This window comes from Haemorhous mexicanus, chromosome 12 (genome assembly GCF_027477595.1).
Source record: "Haemorhous mexicanus isolate bHaeMex1 chromosome 12, bHaeMex1.pri, whole genome shotgun sequence".
Lineage (NCBI taxonomy): Eukaryota > Metazoa > Chordata > Aves > Passeriformes > Fringillidae > Haemorhous > Haemorhous mexicanus.
The window spans coordinates 14,878,405-14,895,312 of NC_082352.1; the positions used below are offsets into that span (position 1 = coordinate 14,878,405).

The 16,908-nt window shown below is 48.3% G+C and overlaps 2 protein-coding genes across 3 annotated transcripts in view; both read left to right on the forward strand.

Annotated features, from left to right (window-relative positions):
* On the forward strand, positions 1-6,852 carry MLKL (mixed lineage kinase domain like pseudokinase). 2 transcript variants are annotated; one of them, XM_059857208.1, is made up of 11 exons: positions 1-317; positions 1,033-1,601; positions 1,791-1,904; positions 2,006-2,180; positions 2,282-2,379; positions 2,505-2,640; positions 3,096-3,180; positions 3,599-3,747; positions 3,944-3,993; positions 4,454-4,594; positions 5,691-6,852. In XM_059857208.1, the coding sequence occupies exons 2-11, from the start codon at positions 1,145-1,147 to the stop codon at positions 5,741-5,743; spliced, it is 1,458 nt and encodes a 485-aa protein (XP_059713191.1). In that variant the 5' UTR covers positions 1-317; positions 1,033-1,144; the 3' UTR covers positions 5,744-6,852. The 2 variants fall into 2 exon arrangements, with proteins under 2 accessions (XP_059713191.1, XP_059713192.1); XM_059857209.1 differs by having other exon boundaries at positions 1,038-1,601.
* Positions 6,690-16,908, forward strand: part of RFWD3 (ring finger and WD repeat domain 3) — a 22,172-nt gene continuing 11,953 nt past the window's right edge. Inside the window, exons 1-6 of the mRNA XM_059857207.1 lie at positions 6,690-7,028; positions 9,191-9,572; positions 10,974-11,221; positions 12,933-13,024; positions 13,120-13,317; positions 15,512-15,603. Coding sequence (XP_059713190.1) covers positions 9,193-9,572; positions 10,974-11,221; positions 12,933-13,024; positions 13,120-13,317; positions 15,512-15,603 — 1,010 coding nt within the window. The 5' untranslated portion in view covers positions 6,690-7,028; positions 9,191-9,192. The remainder of the gene's footprint in view (positions 7,029-9,190; positions 9,573-10,973; positions 11,222-12,932; positions 13,025-13,119; positions 13,318-15,511; positions 15,604-16,908) is intronic.

The window sequence follows — 16,908 nt, forward strand, 5'->3', positions numbered from 1 at the left end:
GGCAATTCCTTCTTCCATCAGACAAAACCCAGCACAAGGGCATCCAGCCCTTGGGAATACCCCGGGTAGCTTTCTGGGAACTGGGAGCTGTGATGGCGTGGGAAGCTGGGTTGCACAATGTCCCTTCCGCTGTGACACCCTTTAAAGCCGCGCTCGTCCCGCCGTGCCCCTCCAGCCTGCGGAGGCAGCCGAGGTCAGCGAAGCACGAGCAGGTGACAGACCTTTCTTTCTCCTGGTGAGCAGAAGAGATCCTTCCTTGGGGGCCCTGCTGGAGAGAGCCTGAAGAGGACGGGAGAGTGGCTGCAGCTGGATTCTGGGTGCGTTTCCATCTCGTTTCCAGCCAGTAGAGCCTGGCACCCCTGTCTTAGTGTTGGCTGTATCAGAGGGGCTGCTGCTAATTTCCTTTCAACAAGGGTGGTTTTCTGTCCTCGCTACCTGCATGTGGGCTGGGGAGAAGGCACCATCCTTGAGGGAATACTGAGTGCACAGAAAGAGCTTGATTTAAAATCTTAAGTGGGCAGAACAGAGCTATGGGGAGAAGCTGGGGATGCTGGGGCTGTGAAGAAGTACAGACCTTTATTAGATGGGTGACCACAGAGAGAGACATTGGGTAGAAATTAAAATAGATCTTTACAGCCAAAGATATGGGTTCTATGGGCAGGAACCCAGGGCGATGTGGGGCTGGAGCCAGGAATGCTGCCCAGGGGATGCTCCTTGGGTCACTGATATCCCTGCTCCTCTGGGTGGAAGCTCTCTGGGATTTAGTTCACACATTAAATTGAGCTCACACATGTAATTAATTAATTAATTACATTTGATTATTGTACATTAAATTAATGTACATAAATCAAGCCAAAACATCTCTTGCTACTGCAGAGAAAGATGTGCCACTGCTGCTGTTACCAATGTCTCTGTGTGTGCCTGCTCCAGTCTGCACGAGCAGCTGCAGTGGCAGGCAAAGCAGGGAAAGCAGAGCAGCTGGAGATGTGAGGGGCTGTGGGAGGATGTGTGCCATATCAGGGTGTTCCCTAGGGCAGAAGGCGTGGAAGAGCTGCATCTGCTGATCTCCAAGCAGTGCCTGAGGCTTCCCTGCACCAGACACTGCCAGCCCACATTCCCCGTGGCCAAGCCCTTTGCTGCAAGCATGGACATCGTGGAGAGGGTCCTCTCTGTGGCCCAGGCCATCCATGCCCAATTCGAGCAGGTGAAGTGCTGTAAGCACCAGTGCCAGCGCCTCGTGGAGCGCATCCAGATTCTGCTGGAGCCCGTGAGGATCCTTAGGGCTCAGCCACGACAGCACATCTCCCACCACGAAGAGGAACTGATGAAAAAGCTGCTCCGGGCACTGGAGGAAGCCCAGAAACTGGTGATGAAATACAGCCAGACCAGCTGGATCCAGAAGTTCCTGCGAGCCCGAAGTACTGGTGAGGAGTTTGTCTGGGTGAACGAAAGCCTGGAGGACATTGCCCAGGGGCTCTCGCTCCTGCTGCAGGCAGAGCAGAAGCAGGCTTTCCTGGAAGCTTTCCAGTCAAAGACGTGTCGCAGGCAGGATGCTGAGGACCTGAAGGATGACAGAGCTTTCTTGGACCAGGTGATTGCAAGTGAGTGCATTTAGCAAACTGTCCTAACCTGTGACTGGTGGTTGGCCCCTCTCTCCAGCTGTTACCAAGCTCTGGCTTGACGGCCAAGGCCATGAAGAGCCAAAGGGACATTTAAACCATGAAAGAAACAAACCACACAGTCGTGCTTGTTCATCCAGTGGCCCAACCTCTGCTTGTTTCTCTCCCTAGGTACTGAGGAGCCCAAAGATGTTCTTGAGGAGATCTACATTGACAGGGAGTGTATGGAGAGCAAGATGGACTGGATGAAAAGCGAGCTGAACAAAGTCATTCGCGAGATGGAGCGTAAGCCGATGTCACACCACCTGCCCCCTGTGCACTGTATCCTTTCCCCCAAGCCCTGCCTAATGTGTCCCTTGTTCCCTTCTGGCACATGGTGGGAGCAGGCTTGAAGAAGGTCAACGTTGGTAAAAGAGAAGACATCACTGAGATCAAGCGAGACCAGCTCACTTTCCACAGGCACCTGCAGGACACAGAGAGCTACGACCTTTACGAGGGCGAGTACCTCAAGTACCCTGTTGCCATCAAAACCTTCAAGAGGCCACTGACCACTGACCCAGTGTGAGTTGCCCTGGGTGGGAACAAGTGCGGCCCCAGGAGGGCGGCACAGCACCGTGCCATGCCTTGTTCCAGGGATCTCACCACACTGTCCATTTCCACAGCAAGGTGAGAGACATCTTTGAGAAGGAGATTCAGACCCTGAAGAAGTTTGAGTCTCCAAACATCCTTCGCATGTACGGGATCTGCATTGAGGAGAACGGTAGGGGTGTCACATTCATGTCACCCTTTTCCTCCCCTGCCATCCCCAGTGCTAGCTGGTGGCACGTGCCTTGTTGTGGTCCCCTCCCAAGAGGTGGCACAAGGCAGGATGATTTTGCCTTGCAGATGGGAGCCCCTGCTTCTCCATCGTCATGGAGTACTGCAAGCACGGGACACTGCGGGACGTGCTGAGCAAGCAGCAGCATCTTCCCTGGGATATCCGCATTCGGATGGCCCTGGGAGCTGCCAGAGGCCTTTACAGGTGAGCACCTGTACAAGCAGTCAGTAACTTCACCTGATCATCCAAAAGCTGAGTGCAGCTTCCTGGTATCTCAGAGTAAGCCGTGGTATCCTGTTAGACACTGATTCCCAGTGACTCCACCTAGGGACCCTGGGATGGGAGGCTGGTGTAGGGGTAAGTAGTGGATTTGGATGCAGTAGCTCCCATCTATCCTGGTCACTGCCCCCTACATCTGGCTTCAAGCCTGGAAAGGCCTGAAAGGGGGAAATCCCCTTCCCTAGATCCACAGGGCAGATTTGGAAGTACCCCGCAGCATGGCAGTTCTCCCTACAGGTCCTGCTCATCCACAAGGCTTGTTGCTTTGACCACAGCAGCTCTTCCAGCCTGCTGGAAAGGTTGGCTTGGCAGGGTTGATCCACCAAGACAGGCAGAGAGCTGCTGGCTTATGTGTTGTCCTTGGTTCCATCCATCTGCAGGTTGCACCAGACAGGGGAGAAGTCCCGACTCCACGGCTGCATCTGCAGCAGCAAGTTCCTGGTGGCTGGGGATTACTGTGTGAAGGTAAGCACCACTCTTGGAGATGCTTTGGGGAGTTTTAAATGGTTTTGTGGATGTCTCCCTCCACCAACACTGATAGGAATTGTGATAGTCTAGGATAAAATGGGGTAGTGGCATCTCCCCTATGACTTTAGGCACTTAAACCTCCCTCTCTTGGTTTTATCATCAGCAAAGTGAGTGTTCCTAAAGCATCCAGCCTAGGATGAGCTGAAGCTGGGGCAATTCACCTGCCTTCACCTCTGGTTTTGCTTGCAAGAAGGAAGCATGCAAGCAAGCAAGTTGCCCATGCTGGGCAGCACACACGGCTGCACTCCAGCCTTTGCTGCCCAGGGCATCTTGCTCTGTTTTCTCCATCTTGGGGCAGTCTAGCTGCACCACACATTTCTACTTCTTCTTTTCTCTCTCTCATTCTTTCAATTAGCTGTCAGGATTTGAGCTGTGTGAAACAGAATCATCCATCAAGAGGAAAGCCAAGAAGGACTGGAAACAAGTCTCTATGTTGGCCTACATCGCTCCAGAGAACCTGAAAGACATCAACTACCCTTACAAGAGGCCCTGTGAAATATACAGGTGTGTCTGTCCCTCCCAGGAGATGCCTGTGAGCAGGCAGGTGTCTGGCAGAGTGGCTGCTGAGCTATGGAAGGAGGCCAGGTTTAATCAGACACACCAGCAGATGCTTCCAGTTGGCATAGACCAACAGTCCTCTCCATTAGAAGGGAGGAATACATGGTGGAATGAATACTGACTCTTGCTTGTCTCCTTCCAGCTTTGGGATCGTTCTGGCAGAGATTGCAACCTCCAAAATCCCATTTGAAGGTGAGACAGAAGTATCTGGTTCCCTGCATAAAAGCCTCACCGGCACAGTGTGTTTCCTGTCTGGTGCTGGATGCTCCCTGCTCCTTCCCTGAGCATCCCATGCAGGTGCCAGTGGCCATACCTGGTGTGCCTGACAGCTTCATAACTTCTCCTGAAACTCCAATATAGTAAAGTACAGCTTGTAGTAAAGCAACCTGCTTAAACCACAAACATGCAAATAATTTTTGTTTCTATTGGACGGTCATGGGCACTTAAGCATAAACACATCTTGCTCTACTGAAGCCCAACAGTGTTGTGCCAAACACAGTGGGACTCACTGCAGAGGGAGTTTGGGTCACTTCCCTGCTGGCTTCTCCCTGTCAAAGGCTGCAGGCACGGCTTTGTGCTGGGTTCCCTCCCCAGCACCCTCCTGTGGCAGCAGAGCTCCATCCTGACACTCCTGTTTGCACTTGCTGTCTAGGCTGCACTTCTGAGGAGATAGTGGAGAAAATCTGCAATCACCATTACTGGGACCCTCTTGGGGAAGACTGTCCAGAAGATCTGAGGAAAATCATTGAGCAGTGCCGTGCCTTTGACCCTTCCCAGCGCCCTTCTGCCGAGGGTGAGTGTCCCAGACACCTGCTCCACAGGCCCTTTGCATCCCTCCATCAGCTGGTTCAGCAGGCAGTTTGCCCCTTGTTTCCCATATGAATTTGCCTGGCTTTGTCTTTCAGGATCCTGCCTTGACCATCCTTTTTATGCTAACAAATCCCCCACTTCCAGACCTCACACACTGACATTTATTTACCCATGCCATGACAATAATCACCAGGCTGTTTGTTTATTTGGTATCACATAGAAGGAGCTTTTTCTATCAGACAAGCAGGGGCAGGAAGCAGGGGTCTGTGAGTTAATCCCTACTCAGGTCCTGCAGATCCCATAAGCTGGAGGAGCAGCCACAACACTCTGCAGGAACATTTCCTGCCTTGGCCTTTAGCAGTAAACTGCAGTCTTGGGCATTGCTCTATGACAGGGAAGTTTTCACTGTCTCTGAAGCTGGTTTGTGTCTGATCAGACAAGTAACTGGTCTCCAGCAGGAGATACAACAACATCAGGAAATTATAAAGGAACATTTCTGGTGTGTTTGAAGTCACAGAGCTCATATCCTTCCCTTGGTTCATCTGTCTAAAGGAAGAAAATTTTCTTCAATTTCATCTCCTCCATCCTATGGGACCAGATCCATAAAAGAGATGTGGGAAATGTGCCCAAGAAACCACTGAGTGTCACATCTGTGTGCTTCCATTTCCCACCAGCACCTCCCTGGCACAGGGAATAGCCCTGGCTGAAGAGAAAATACCAAAATATCATCAGAGATGTTGACAAAGTCACATTGAGGAAATAGGATGGCTTTATTACCCTAATATGACCCTAATCCAACACCTACCACTGTGTGGGGCTGAGCTGGGAGGACAGTTTATTGCAGCTGCTCACAAGGCTGTATCCACAACCACGGCTGCTTGTGTTTGGGCTGGGCTGTCTGCTCAGGCCTGTCCCCTGCTAACCCCTGTCCCTGCCCATTTGTGCTGGCCCCAGGAGAGTGTGACTCCATGTCCCAGTCACCATCAGCGAGGGAAAGCCATCCTCTCAACTGTTAAAAACTCCAGACAAGCCTACCACAAATCCTCTGTGTTGGTTAATGCCATCCTTGTGTTTTGCAGAGATTGTGGACTCGCTGGCTGACCTGGAGAAAAGCAGAAACCAAGGAAGTTAACTGTGGAAAAGGGGGTGGGGTGACCAGGGGCAGCAAGCCCAGGGGTGCCACTGGCCCCTCTTTCCCCTGACAGAGACTGATGGCTCAGTGCTCCTGTGCTTGTTTCTGTGTGTGACACAAGCACAGTGCTCCTGTTTGTTTCTGTGTGTGACACCATCCCCTCGCCAAGGGGCCGTGCCCAGGTGGCCTTGGAGGCAGCTGGGGAGAGAGGTGACTTGAAGAGAGGCTGCCAAGAAGCCTAGGGGGACCAGAGGGATGGAACAACCGAGGGATGGAACACAGCTTCTTTTACGAGAAAAGACTGAAGGAGTTAAGCCTGTTCAGCCTCGAGAAGAGACAGCAGAGAGGGGACCCCACCAGTGCCCGTCCCTATTGGGAGAGAGACTTCAGGGGATGGACCAAGCTCTGCTGAGTGGCGCCCAGCCACGGGACAAGAGCCAAGGGGCAGAAAATGATACACAGGGAGTTCCACTCGAATATGAGGAAGAACTTCTTTACTGTTGGGTGATCATACACTGGAACATTGCCCAGAGAAGGTGCGGGGTTTTCCTCGCTGGTGATCCTCCAGAAACATCTGGATGCAATGATGTGAAAGTGCTCTAGGACAATCCTGCTTGAGCAGGGAGGTGGGAGCACATGACTCACCGCGCTCCCTTCCAACCTGACCCATCCCGCCATTCTCCTCAGCCCTGCCCACGGGGCGCCGGGGCCCGGCCACCCTGGGGCCACCTCCGGCTTCCCCTGGGCTTCCCCCGGTTCCCCCCAAATCCTTTCCGGTTCCGCTCGGCTCATCTCGGTGTTCTCCCTGGTTTTCCCCGCCTCCCCCGCAGCCTCCCCCGTCTTCCCCGGTTCCCCCCGCACTTGCCCACTTCCCCCCGGTTCTCCCGGGCTCACCCCGGCCTGCCCCGTCGCCATGGCAACGCCCCACCCACCTCCCCCGGTTTGAATGAACATGTGTTCCCGCTCTTTTCGCCACGAGGTGTCTCCGCCAATGAAAACTCGCTCCCCTGCTCTTGCCCTGCCCCCTATGCCGTCAGAGGTCTCGTTGCCCAATCATCGGGCTTTCATGGAGGCTCATTGACCAATCAGAACATGCCGTACCTCCCTGCCTCTCGCCCCGTCACGCCCAGTTCCGTTGGACAGACGGACAGAGCGATTGACCAATGAGAAAGCGGAAATGGCTCCTACTAGCCCAATGGCGGCCGGCGCGGGGGTGGCAGCCAGCCAATAGGACGGCGGGGGCGGGGCGGCGCGGCGCTCGAGCGGGCGACTGGGCCCGACAGAGGTGAGCGAGGGGCGGCGGGGCTGGCTCGGGCTGGGCGGGTGGTTCCGGGCCGGGATCCCGGCACAGCTCCATCCCCGGGGCCCGGCCGAGTTCCCCAGCACGGCTCGTTTCCCCCGAGCGCTCGGGCTGCCTGAGGGGGGATATCCTTCTCCCGTGCCCTTTTTGTGACGGGCTCGTCTTTAAAATCCGCGAGTTCTGTGAAAGAGACGGCGGAGAATTCCCGCCTGTGGAGCGTGTGTTCCGTTCGGGCCGTGTTGGGCTGTTTCCTTTTTGTTAATTTCGTGTTCGAGCAGGTGCGGCAGGAGCAGGCCCGGGTGCCCTCCGCAAGGGGAAGCTGCTGCCTCAGCCCGCGGGTGTGAGCCTGGGGCTGCCGGCCGGGCTCGGCCTTCGGGGGCGCCCGGGGCTGCTCCTTAGGGCCCTTAGGGCAGGCCGTTTGTGGGGACCCTCCTCTTCCCGGGGCCGCCTGGCAGGCGGCTGGCTGGCTGGAGGAAGGCCTGACTTGATAATCCTTTAGGCCAGATTCCAAGAATTAACCGTGAAAATGCCATTATTAACCTCTTTGTAAATCTCACAGGCCATGTAGGCAATGGAACATGTTGCCCGGGGAGGCTGTGGATGTCCCAACCCTGGGAGTGCTCCAGGGCAGGCTGGATAAGGCCTGGTGGGAGGTGTCCCTGCCCTTGGCAGGGGCGTTTGGGATTGTATCTTTAACCCCTTAACATCATGATTCCATGTGGTGAAAATAAAGGGTTTATTATGGTGTTGGCTGGCAATTCTATAATGAACATGAACATAGTACTAGAGATGCAGTACTTGATTGTTGAATATTACTGTATCTTGGCCATGCAGCTGTTTTGGTGGGAAGTGGGAATGTCTATTTTGGCCTAGCTTAGGTTGAATTGATAATCAGGATAAGAATGATAAAAATTCGTAACTTAGACTTTCTTAAAATACCTATAAAAATATTTGAGCCTTACTACAACCTCTTTTATTAATTCTTGTATACCTTTTCTAGCTACTTTTTATACACAACAAGCATTTGTTCTCTTTATGCAGCCCTAGCTGGGTAAGTTTTACCAGCTTGGTAAAACTGGTGTTTGTGCTTTGGGCTTCTAAATAGTGCTAAAGGTCTGCAATTCCCAAGGCTTTTCAAGTTTATGATTGCTTAAGTACTTTTTGGAGAATGTAAATTATTTCCAGGAGCTTGCCGTATTTAATCCACACACCTCTTCCAATAAAGGACTTTTGAGTTTTTGGTGAATCTGTTCATTCAATTGATGAGATAATCTTGAACTTTTTGTGTTGTAAGAGCAGTGTGACCAAAGTGCTCTTAATTTGGTGTCTGACAGTAGCATGAGAATTAATAATGCATAAACTATTGTCTCTGTTTTTCTTCAAACCCTAAGGTAGTACTCCTGTTCTGGAGGTAACCTGAAATCCATATGCTAAAGATATAGAAGGGCCACCACCCTTAATATATTTGCAGTCTTACTGCAGATTTAATGTTTATCCAGTCTTGGGCTGAATTTGGATCCACAAATGCTGATGCTGCAGATAACTTGGTACCAGTAATGTCTGCTGTCATGCCCTTTCTGGTTTTGCCTGGTGTTGGTAAATACCTGAAGGGCTGCTCTGTGCACTGTGGGTAAGGGTCACATTGATCTGTTACAATAAGGCAATTTCATTTGAAGAAACTTGGACATCAGTCAAGAGAGCAGTGCAGCAAAGGACTGTCATAGAGCTTGTTTCTGGCTGTATCTGTGGGTGCTTGTGTAGTGCTGCTCACCTGGGAGAGTCTCTCATATTTCCAACTGTTCTTCAAGGTCCACATGAATTTACTTGGCAAGTAAATGATGGCAGCAAGAAAACATTAGCTTTACATACTCATCCAAGTGCTTATTTAAGTTGATTTTGCAGTGTGCCTTTGGTGCTAGCTGCTGTTGAGCCAAAGACTTTGAGCCCAGGACTCTGGGAGGGTGCTCTCAGCTCACATATGAATATTGACTTGTGGTTTAGCTCTGCTGCAAAGGACAAATTTTCTCTTGACTCTGAATTCTAAAAACATTTGTAGTCACTGATTGCTGTACCTGGTTCTTGCTACCATCAGGCTACAAGTAGGGTATACTTATAAGTAAATACTAGTTTTCTTCAACTCCTTGCAGAAATGGCCCAAGAAGAGATGGAAGTTGATCTCCAACCAGTGGCTGGTTACTCAGTGGAGACCCTCCAGACACTTGCCCCGGAGCCCTCTGGTCACACAGCGCTCTCCTCTCACATTCCTGTGCTCGGGGAAGGAGGAGGCAGCGCTGCAGCCCTCCTTGCTGATGATGCTGTTGTCACACCCAGCGCTGGTGCAAGGGAAGCAGCTGCAGAGCCTGACCTGCAGACGGGTCCTGCCACGGTCCCCAGTGGGCTGCAGAGGATGCAGGGGCTGTTTGATCAGTCCCAGCCACTGCCTGTGCCACAGCTCACACAGCGCCCGCCAGCCAGGAGAGCGCGCAGGCAGCAGAGACTTGGTGGTTCCCAGAGGACAATCAGTGCCAGGTAAAGCAGAAATGAAATTGGGTCTGAGCTGCCCTCTGATCAAGTCCAGCATCAGTTCAAAACTTCCTTGCTTTCTCTTACAGAGCCCAGCCCAGATGTGTGGCTAGGGCCAAATCACTTACCTTTTAAGTTCAGTAATAGCACAGCGACTTTTGGTCTCTTCTGGCAGGTTCTTTGCTCTTGTTAAGTGAATCCTCCTGTTTCATATGTTGGCAGGGGTGATGTTGACCTCTGAGTCCTTCTACATTTTGAATTTTGCTTGCTGAGCTTGTGCTGCTGCTGTTCCCTCTGTGCAGCCAGATTCCTGTCCATGATTCCTGCAGCAGTACTGATTCTCAGCAGTTCCAGCCAGCATTTAGCTCAGTGGAGCTTGTGCTCTGGTTTGCATTTCACCTTTGATTTGGGGTCTGCCTGATTACATTTGCTGGTGACAGTTCACAAACATACAAATGGATATTTTTCTTATTTTTCTGTTGGGCTTTGTTGTTGGTTTGGTTTGGTTTGTGTTTTGTTTTTTTTTTTTTTTTATTTTCAGACAAAATAAAAATCCTCTCTATTTAATACCATTTGGATGGGATTACAGGGGGATGAATGGGGATGTTCTGCAGCCAGAAAGAAATCCAAATTTCTTTTTTATTTGTTTTTCTCTCATCATTCTAGCTTTTGTATGTGCTAAGGGTGAAATTACAATTAACTGAAGCATTGCTTTTAAATTCAGCAAGACCAAGAGATCCTCTCCTCCCAGCTGATTAAACACAACTGTATTGTTTGCCCTTGGATTGCCTGTGAAGGTCACTGTAGTTGTGAGGCTGGAAGGCAACCCAAGAAACTCCTTTGAATCTGAAGGATAGTTGAGATGATAGCTCAGCTGATGGGGGAGAGGGGAGGATGTTTCTATCTAGGGATGAAGTTCCAGTAGAAAGGAAGAAGGAAAGTAGAAAGACTAAGCACAAAGTAGTCAATGGCATGAGGCTCTCATCCATGTGGTATGCATTTCACAGTACCAGGAACCAGGGCTCAGCTAGCTTTGGAGAGACAGATTAGGAGTTTCCTTAGGGCTTATTACTGAATGATACTCTTTGTTTTTCTCCCCTCCAACCCCACCATCCCCTTCTCCCCCAAAAGAAAGCAATATCATTGTTGTAATGAGAAGATTTTCTTTGAACTGAGCAAAATGGATTGTTGCTGATCCCACTGATAGACCATGCTGTGAACAATCCTATGTGATTGCCCCCCTACCAGAGAAGGCCTGACTTGATAACAGTGACACCTTCCTAGTGACACCTTCCTGCTGCAGTCAAAGCCTAGGAATTTTCCTGCTAGCATTCCTGGGGAAACATGGTGAGTCTTTAGCTTACCTGAAATGACTGTGGCTTTTGTTTCTTGCATTTCTGGACTCAGGGCAGCATTGGACCATTACTTTCAACTCAGTAGGACCCAAGAGCCATCTGCAGGACCAGTTCCACACCCAGAGTTCCCTGGTATTGTGAGGGACTCCCAGGCACAGCGCCCAGCCGAGACAATAGAAGTGGGTGACTCTGACAGCAGCACTTCTGAGGAGGAGGAGGAGGAAGAGGAGGAAGCAGTGGAGGCAGCAGCACCACTGTTACCAGCAGTCCAGGAGACTCCTCCAGCAGCAAGCTCAGGAGGTTTGTGCTGTATTGGAGCTGTGTAGAGACTGATTTCAGACACTTTTCTTGCTGTTTGAAAACTCAGCAGGGAAATCCTTTCGAGCTTCTCAACAGACAGTGCTCAGAGATTTTTGTGCCCACAGCTGACAGGAGCAGGCTGCTGCCACACGGCTTCCTGGCAAGCAGCTCCTAAGAGCAGCAGCAGCAGCAATGGGTGATTGCTACCATAGTGTTAAATACAATCTTTCTGCTGTTTGCAGACTGCTATTTATTCTGAAAGTTTCCAGGATTATTTGTAATTTAAATTTAGAGATTATTGTTTGCCATGCTTCCACTCCCACATATTATTAAGGAGTGCTGTTGAAGACATCAGGTCACAGCTTGGACATGAGCAAGATGATGATCCTTTCAGAGCAGGATCTGATTCAGTATTTTTTAATTATTTGAGATCTCAGTCTGCTTCAGTTGATTTTTCATTCCTGTGTGACACTTAGCTGAGGAGATGGAGGTCCTTTTTGTTTTTCTTTTTCGCTCCTCATTTCTTTCTGTCTTTGAATTCTTTATCATGTTCACAGGCTGACACACACTTCAGTGACATTTTGTGTGATTAACATGCACAGTTTATGTAAGAGTGACAAATAGTTAACTGGCTAGTCAAGGTTATTGATGCCCAGAGAATATAAGAACAAGGATATCTTTTTACTTCAGTCTCTAAGGAATGTCCTTATGATTGACTCTCTGCCCTCAGTTTTGGTTTTGATTGGCCAGCCCACCTCATTACCTTTTTTAAAAGGGTACATTTATGAGGTATCTTTTGAACATATCCATTCTGCTTGCTCTGGGCTAGTTTTACACATGACAGGAGCTCAAGCTGTTAAGTGCTGTATATTATTGTGTGAACATATGCTCTCTGCTGGATTTTCTGGAATTCTCTTGTTGCTTATATAAGCCAGTAGCTCCTCTTACAGCCCAGAATCAGAGGCTGAAAACTTTATTGACATTAGCCAGGGTTAGGTGATACTCCCACTGGATGGAGAATATCTGCCTTGATTTCTAAATATGATTAATGACTCTTGTTTTGTCAGGAGCTAGGGGGGAGGCAGTGATTTCTGCTCCTTTTTTACTGTGCTAGTGGTGGTGATCTCCACATAGCAATTCAGTGTGCCCATGCCTCAACAGATGGGCTGACAGAGGCCCACCACAAAAACATAGGGAGAACACCAGCAGAATTGGTAGTTCAGACAATTACCAGCTGGAAAACTGCTGAAGTCAGAGTGAATGGACAGCCAGCATACGGGAAATGCTTTCTTGGCACATGAAATATGCATGCTTAGATCCCTTGGCAAAGCAACTTCTGATATTGGTATCTGTCTTTCTCAGGGCATAATGATGCAGGAATATAATCTTGCATCAGCCTAACTATAGACCAGGTCTGTTTGTTATGTGCAGGTCAGAAAATTCTGATAAAAATTGCTGTCCTTAAAAGACCTCTCATTTTTCACTGAAATTCTGTTGCTTTTCATAAAAGAAAACATAAAAATTTTCAGTGCTACTGTTCATGTATTGAAGGCCTTGCACACAGAATGTGTCCAGGGCACTGATCTGAAGCTTTGTAAGTAACCTGTGCTGTGTCCCTTCTTAACCTGTGCCCTGATGATTTCAGATCAAAGCAGGAAAACTCCTTTTCACCCCATTATGAATCAGGTTATTTAAGCAATGCTTTCTTTAGTTTCCAGTCAGGTCCAAGCAGAGCCACCTCAAGCTTTGTCTCAAGCTTCTGCAGAACATGAAAGTCATGAAGATGAAGTCCAGCAAAAGCAAGTAAAGTGAACTAAATGCTTTTGGAGACAGATTATACATGATAAATGCTGCATTTTCTGAAACAGTTAAGTTGTTTTTTAAATTTTTAATCCTAGACAACTCCAGTAAAGAAACTGGAGCCATCAGTTCCTGTTGCACCTCTGGATGAGGAGGAAGGAGATACCTGTGCCATCTGCTTTGAGCAGTGGACCAATGCTGGGGACCACCGTCTGTCTGCGCTGCGCTGTGGGCACCTCTTTGGCTACACCTGCATTGAGAGGTGGCTCAGGGGACAGGCAGGGAAGTGCCCTCAGGTAACATGGCTGTTTATGTGCACTGGAAAGCACTTAAAGCACTTACTGTGTGTGCCTAACTTGTGCCTCATATGTGATCACTGTGAGTGTTACAGCTGGTTGCTGCATGAAGCTGCTGTCAGAAGTAACAAACCTCACCATTACTTTGTTGTTATTAGGCCAGTAACAACTAGCAGTACTTTAAAGGATAGGTTATGACTTGGATCTTCTCCCTGACGTAAAGCGTTTGTGAGTAGCAGATGTAAAGGTTTGAGAGTTCAAGTGCTAAACTTGGAAATGGTTTCACAATGCCCCAGTCTGGTCCTGGAGAGACCCACCTGGAATGGAAATGGCAGATGGATGCCTAGACACAATTAGCTAAACATAATGACTGTGTTATTGGACAGGAAATATGTGTGAGAACTGTTTTGGAACCACAGAATGGTTAGGGTTGGAAAGGACCCTAAAGATCATCAAATTCAGTTTTCAGTTTTTTAATCTTCTGTTTTGACCTGTGTCCGCTTTTGCAGCCTTTAAGAGGACCAGGTTGTTTAGGAAGCTGGCAGAGAGCAAACTGAGAACCAGGTTACATCTTCTAATGTCCCTTTGGAAGTGATAAATCAGCTTTTGAATGGTTTCTTTCCATGGTTAATACTGATCTCCTTCGATGAGGTCTGCACTTCTATGTGATGTGTTTCCATTCCTTACTCCTTTTTTCCATGAAGGAATGCTGACAAAAAATAGGTCAATGAGTACCTTGTAAATAGGATTCAGTTCTGGCACTTCCTGAGTCAGTGGCTGGAAGCCCAGGGTTCCTTTGGCTTTGTCATTTTGAGAGCTTCTGTATTCTTGCTTGACTTTGCAGGATTCCCTTCTCTCAACAAGAAACTTCCTGTTGACGTGTGCTCTGACTAAACCTAAAGAATCCCTGTTGCCATAGCAAAGGCCCAAAGTTGATTTTTCTTACCTCTATCAATTCTGTGTAAGCTTTTCTTGCCCCACTTGAGGTCCAGACAGAATTCTGAGAGACCTGCCTGGCATATTTACTCTTTGGAATTTTCTGACTGCTTTCTTCTCGAACACTAACATCTCAAGGGCTGTTTGCTCCCTCTTTCTCTTCCAATGATACAAATACTAAAAAGTTCCTGGGTCAACTTGCTCTGGAGAGGACCTTGAAGCTTAAATCATCTTTCCTTCATTTTCAGTAACCCTCCTTTGCAGCTGGGTGTTCTCTGGTTAAATGGCCCAGAGTTGCCGTGCATGGTCTGTATACTAAGTGGCTTGTGTGTGAGTTGCTGTGAAATTGCAGCATTCCTGAACCTGCCAGTGGCAGCTGCTGGCTGCCAGGAAAACTGTCTTGGCCATTTACTGCAGTTTTTACAAAGGGGAGGGAGGTTGTCTGCTCCGAGAGTCTTGCTTGTGATAACTTTGTGCTGCTAAGTAATAGACAAATCTGTATTTGAAGCATATGCAGTAATTTAATGTTTAGCTGAGGTTACTTGATTTGAGTATTCACCTGCCTCTTTTCTTATCAACAAAGAATATTTGCAAAACAAACTTGGAAGAAATTATGGCATCTGCAAGTTCTTTTTAAGGTGAATATAATGTACTAAATGATTGCAGCTCAGCTAGATCTATGAAATTATTGAAATATCTGACTCCCTGTGTGTCACTGAAGTCAGTTGGATGTCAGTGTTTCATGCAGCAATGGAACACTCTTATGGAATTGGGCCTGTACAACGTGATTAAAGGAATATAGTACAGAAATAAGAGTTGGGAGTATGCTCAAGGGTTCCTGAATCCTTGGCTGTTGGCCAAGCATCAAGTCTTGGTGTTTTCAGACCTGAGGTTGGGCTGGTGTTTTGTTCTAGATCTTCTTGTTTTCGCTTCTTTGTCTGATTTGGGATTTTTTGTCCCTGGAACTTACCTGACCGTGCTGCCTTGCCAGTGCATTAGCAGAATGCATTTAGTGGGAGGCAAAGAGATGGATTATTAAAGATGCAGTAGGACATGCAACTTTAGTTGTAGCCCTGCTTAGAGCTCTGGTGTCTGTATGAGGGAGCACATTGCCAACATACTTGTGTTTGTGGCATTGTTTTCCAGCAGAAAGCCCCTCCTTTCAGAGCTAAATAAAACCATACCGAGGGACTCGTAGGGATGCGTAGTTTGGATAGTTAAATGCCTGTAGATGACCTGAGCTGGTGTTTGATTTCAGTGCAATAAGAAGGCCAAGCGCTCCGACATCGTGGTGCTGTATGCCCGCACGCTGAAGGCGCTGGACACCAGCGAGCAGGAGCGCATGAGAAGGTACGGAGCCTCCACCTGAAGGTACCTGCCACTGAGAGCTGCACTCTGCCTGCTACTCCATGCTTTCATTTCCTGCATGGTCTGAAGCAATTTGTGCATTCCCTTGGGGTGTATCAGGAGTGTAGCTACCTTAAAGAACCAAGGCCTTGCTGAATTGCACATCTTAATTTTCTTTTGGAACAGAATTCTTGAGTTTGCATTTTGTGGCCCTGAAACAGCAAAAGCTGTCTTGTGCTATATCCTGAAATGTTATCATGGGAGGACATGCAAAGTTGATGCCAAAAAGCTGTATATTGCTAATTCTTCATTAGATGGGAAAAGCAAGGCATGGTTAGGAATGCAAGGAGGGTGAATAGCTGACCTTTTCTGCCTCCTTTTCTGTATGCATTAAACAGAGTAATACCTCATATGAATCACTTTCCATCTTGCTTTGTCAAACTCTTCATGTAGCTTTACTTGCAAAAGGTCAGCAAGCATTACTATGACTCCCACTTCCCTTTCCAGCTTAAATGTAGACCTTGTATTGAAAAAGGGGAAAGCAGGTATGAAAATGGGGACTCATTTCTTTTCAGTAAGATGCTGTCACAGATACTATTCTGAAATGAAACTGCTGCAGATATCTGAGTTCTGAGTCTTGTGTTGAATAAAATTTAATTGGGCTTTCTTCACATATCTACAACTATACCACTGTTCTTTCAAGGCAGTCTTTCAACAGAAACCTCACTATCCTGGTAATTATAGATCAGAAATGATTGAGGCGTAACAGTCAGGAAAGGAAGAATCTCTCTTCTCTCCAGATTGCCACAGCTGGATGGTGTTTGAAGTGTAGCTTTAGAAGGGTGATGCTTCTTTCACTGGATTAACTCAGAAAAATAAATGATATATATTATTTTTTTCAAAAGCACGGAAGACATTTGTGTGTGATAAATCTTGTTATCTCTCATGAAGGGGTAGTTGCCTGACTTCTGTTTGTGTCTCAGAACCTCACTGCAGCCATTCCCCACATGACCTGCTCCTCCTCTGCCTCATGTTTTTATTGTAAGGTAGGGAGCAGTGACTGCCTGTGAGTCCATGGAGCTGCTGGCAGTGGCTGCCTTCTGGCACACAGCCACAAGTGGAGCAGAGATGTGTGTGTGCATGCATTAGTCTTGTTTGCACGTAGTCCTAAATTAGGTATAAGATCATGGGGTTTGTTTGTCACATTGAAAAAACCCACCAGCCTTCAGCCTTTGGGTACTGACATAAAGAATGTTAAATAGGCATTTCACCTGTTTCTTCTGCAGGAAAAAAAAAATCATATGGAAA

What these genes read in the sequence shown, in the direction of transcription:
- MLKL (XM_059857208.1), top strand. Translation starts at nt 1,145, where the DNA reads ATGGACATCGTGGAGAGGGTCCTCTCTGTGGCCCAGGCCATCCATGCC. An exon ending in AGTCATTCGCGAGATGGAGC is followed by an intron (nt 1,905 to 2,005) that starts GTAAGCCGATGT and finishes TGGTGGGAGCAG; the next exon opens with GCTTGAAGAAGGTCAACGTT. An exon ending in CCACTGACCACTGACCCAGT is followed by an intron (nt 2,181 to 2,281) that starts GTGAGTTGCCCT and finishes CCATTTCCACAG; the next exon opens with CAAGGTGAGAGACATCTTTG.